Genomic DNA, 2,761 nt, shown 5'->3' with positions numbered 1-2,761 from the left:
GAGCTCGCATCCTCGCCGCGGAGCAGAGAGCTGTGAGCTAGCGAGCTAGCTATAGGCTACTGCCGCCTCACGTTGTAGTGGGCCGTACGCGTTTGCGTGCTAGTTAACGGCGACCTTGGCTTGACTGGAGCCATGGGCGTGGGCAAGGTCCTGAACGACGTGAAGCCGTACCTGGCGATGGTGATGCTGCAGGTGGGGTTCGCCGGGATGTACATCGTCGCCGTCGCCTCCCTCAAGCGCGGCATGAGCCACTACGTCCTCGTCGTCTACCGCAATCTCGTCGCCACCGTCGTCATGGCCCCCTTCGCGCTCCTCTTCGAGAGGTGCTTGTCCCCGCCGATCGATGAGTTCCGCATGCATGCACGCGCGCGCGCGCACGGTCTCGCTGCTAAAGATTCCGAAAAAAAAATCTCGATTGATTCGAGTTGATCTCAGTTTGAGGAGCAAAATTCGTGGAGATCTAATTAATCCCCGGCTTCTTTTGAAGCCGAAGGATATTCATTTCATCTTTCTTTTCTCGCTGGAATCTGACGGACCTGAACATGCCACCCGACAACCAATGGTTCTACGTGCGTGTAAGCGCACTTAGTTAAGACTCTGTTGATTGATGGAACAGCAGCTCAGAGTGCTCGCATGATTTGCATGCAACATTTCGATAAAAAGAGACGATAATCTCGGTTACACGAATTGTTGAAATCAATCGCATGAATGATGATGACACTGTTAACTGTTGGGTTTTCCCCATAATGTTGTTAACCATGTGTTTTAACCTCATTGCAGGGGAGTGAGGCCCAAGATGACGGTGGCAATCTTCCTCAAGATCATGGGGCTTGCCCTGCTTGAGTATGTGCCACGCATGCAATTCTAACACACAGGGAAAAATAATCGCTACTGGTTAGTTAGTGCTACTGATTAAAATCTGCACTGATCCATTGCAGGCCTGTGCTTGACCAGAACTTGTACTACATGGGCGCGAAGCTGACCTCCGCGGGCTTCGCCTCTGCCCTCGTCAACATCCTCCCCGCCGTCACCTTCCTCATGGCCGTTCTTCTTAGGATGGAGAAGTTGAGGCTCCGGAGCCTCCACAGCCAGGCCAAGATCGTTGGCACGGCCTGCACCGTCGCCGGCGCCGTGCTGATGATCCTCTACCACGGCCCGGTCGTGCAGTTCCCGTGGTCCAGGGGCCACCACCACGGCACCGCCGCGGCGGCGAGCCAGAGCGGCGCATCCTGGCTCAACGGCACCATCATTGTCGTCGCCAGCTGCGTCTCCTGGTCCGGCTTCTTCATCCTCCAGGTACGGGCACCGCGCTGCCGTCACGTCCGGCACGCGCTCCGACGCCGCGCCATCGAGAGTACCTAAGCTGCTAAGCAACGTCTCGCGCGCTAACACTAACAGCATCGTGGTGCTCGCGTTGCGTGCAGTCAAACACGCTGCAGAGCTACCCCGCGGAGCTGTCCCTGACGACGCTGATCTGCGTGCTGGGCTCGGTGATGAGCGGCGCCGTGGCGCTCGTCGCGGAGCGCAGCGACATGGGCGCCTGGGCCATCGGCTTCGACACCCGCCTCTTCACCGCCGTCTACTCCGTAATTAAGCCGACCAAACTAGCTGCTCAACTGATATTTCACCATTAACATCTAGCGCTTGCTTTCACTAATAACGATTCCACGAGCTAAATTAACTTGTTAATCCGCCGTTCCAGGGGATCGTGTGCTCCGGCGTGGCCTACTACGTGCAGGGGATCGTGACGCGGGCGCGCGGCCCGGTGTTCGTGACGTCCTTCCAGCCCCTCTGCATGATGATCACCGTAGCCATGGGCTCCACTATACTCAAAGAGGAGATCACCTTAGGAAGGCAAGTCAATAAAGCAATAAGAAACCACGCCATCATCTAATAAAATGGTTAATTAAACAGTAATTAATCAACCGAGGTTCGTTCACTGAGTGACTAGTTGAGCACTTGCTGACTAATTCCTTTCTCGCTCCTGTGCTTCCAGTGTTATCGGCGCCGCGATCATAGTGGTGGGGCTCTACTCCCTCATCTGGGGCAAGAGCAAGGACCACCTCGACAAGGCCGGCGCCGCTGCCGTCGCCGAGCTGCCCTTGACGTCGGTGGTGGCCGATGTCAATGGCAACGGCAAGCACGTGCTCGGCGCCCATGTCGCCGACGTCGAGGCACCGACTGTGAAGTGTGCACACTGACCAGCCGAAGTTCCATTACACTACACACTAGTGCACTGTCTGTGACTGTAACGCCTGTATTTTCCGCAGAAGAAATGTGCTGCTTCGATTGCTCTGCTCTCGTAGAGACGGGACTGATATCGATCAATGCGCTGACCACTTTTAATTGACTTGATCCACCTCTGCTTTGCGTTTGTTGTGCCACAGTTAAGCTTGTTTTGCGCGAAAATTTGTTGGAGCCTGCACTTGATTCGCACGCCCCGTTCCATCTGGAATCCGATCGGATATCCAAAGGCGCTGTCCTTCGAATCTGCAACGAATATATGTCACCATCTTTTCGACCGGCATGCATAATTCATGTCTCTATTAGTGCCGCGTGACACTGATCGAACATTATTTTCGGCGTCCTTCGTCCGTGCGTTTAGCTAGTTCTTGGATAGGACAAAATGCAATGGCATATTTTACTCTTGAACACTTTTTAGGTGTGGCTTTTGATGTAAGATATAATTCTTTTATGTTTGCGGCTGGACACTTCAAAATAATGATTATTTATTAGAACATATTGAGCCTATTAAAATAAT

General features: G+C 53.7%; 1 protein-coding gene across 1 annotated transcript; it reads left to right on the top strand.

Annotated features, from left to right (window-relative positions):
* On the top strand, positions 1–2,359 carry LOC133926455 (WAT1-related protein At1g44800-like). The gene is made up of 6 exons (XM_062372402.1): positions 1–323; positions 781–843; positions 939–1,296; positions 1,425–1,586; positions 1,703–1,854; positions 1,997–2,359. The coding sequence occupies exons 1-6, from the start codon at positions 133–135 to the stop codon at positions 2,199–2,201; spliced, it is 1,131 nt and encodes a 376-aa protein (XP_062228386.1). The 5' UTR covers positions 1–132; the 3' UTR covers positions 2,202–2,359.
* Positions 2,360–2,761: the final 402 nt, after the last annotated feature.

The sequence above is a fragment of the Phragmites australis genome, chromosome 8, assembly GCF_958298935.1.
Source record: "Phragmites australis chromosome 8, lpPhrAust1.1, whole genome shotgun sequence".
NCBI classification, from domain to species: domain Eukaryota; kingdom Viridiplantae; phylum Streptophyta; class Magnoliopsida; order Poales; family Poaceae; genus Phragmites; species Phragmites australis.
Note: the sequence above shows the minus strand (reverse complement) of the source record. Positions and strands in the feature narration are given on the sequence as shown.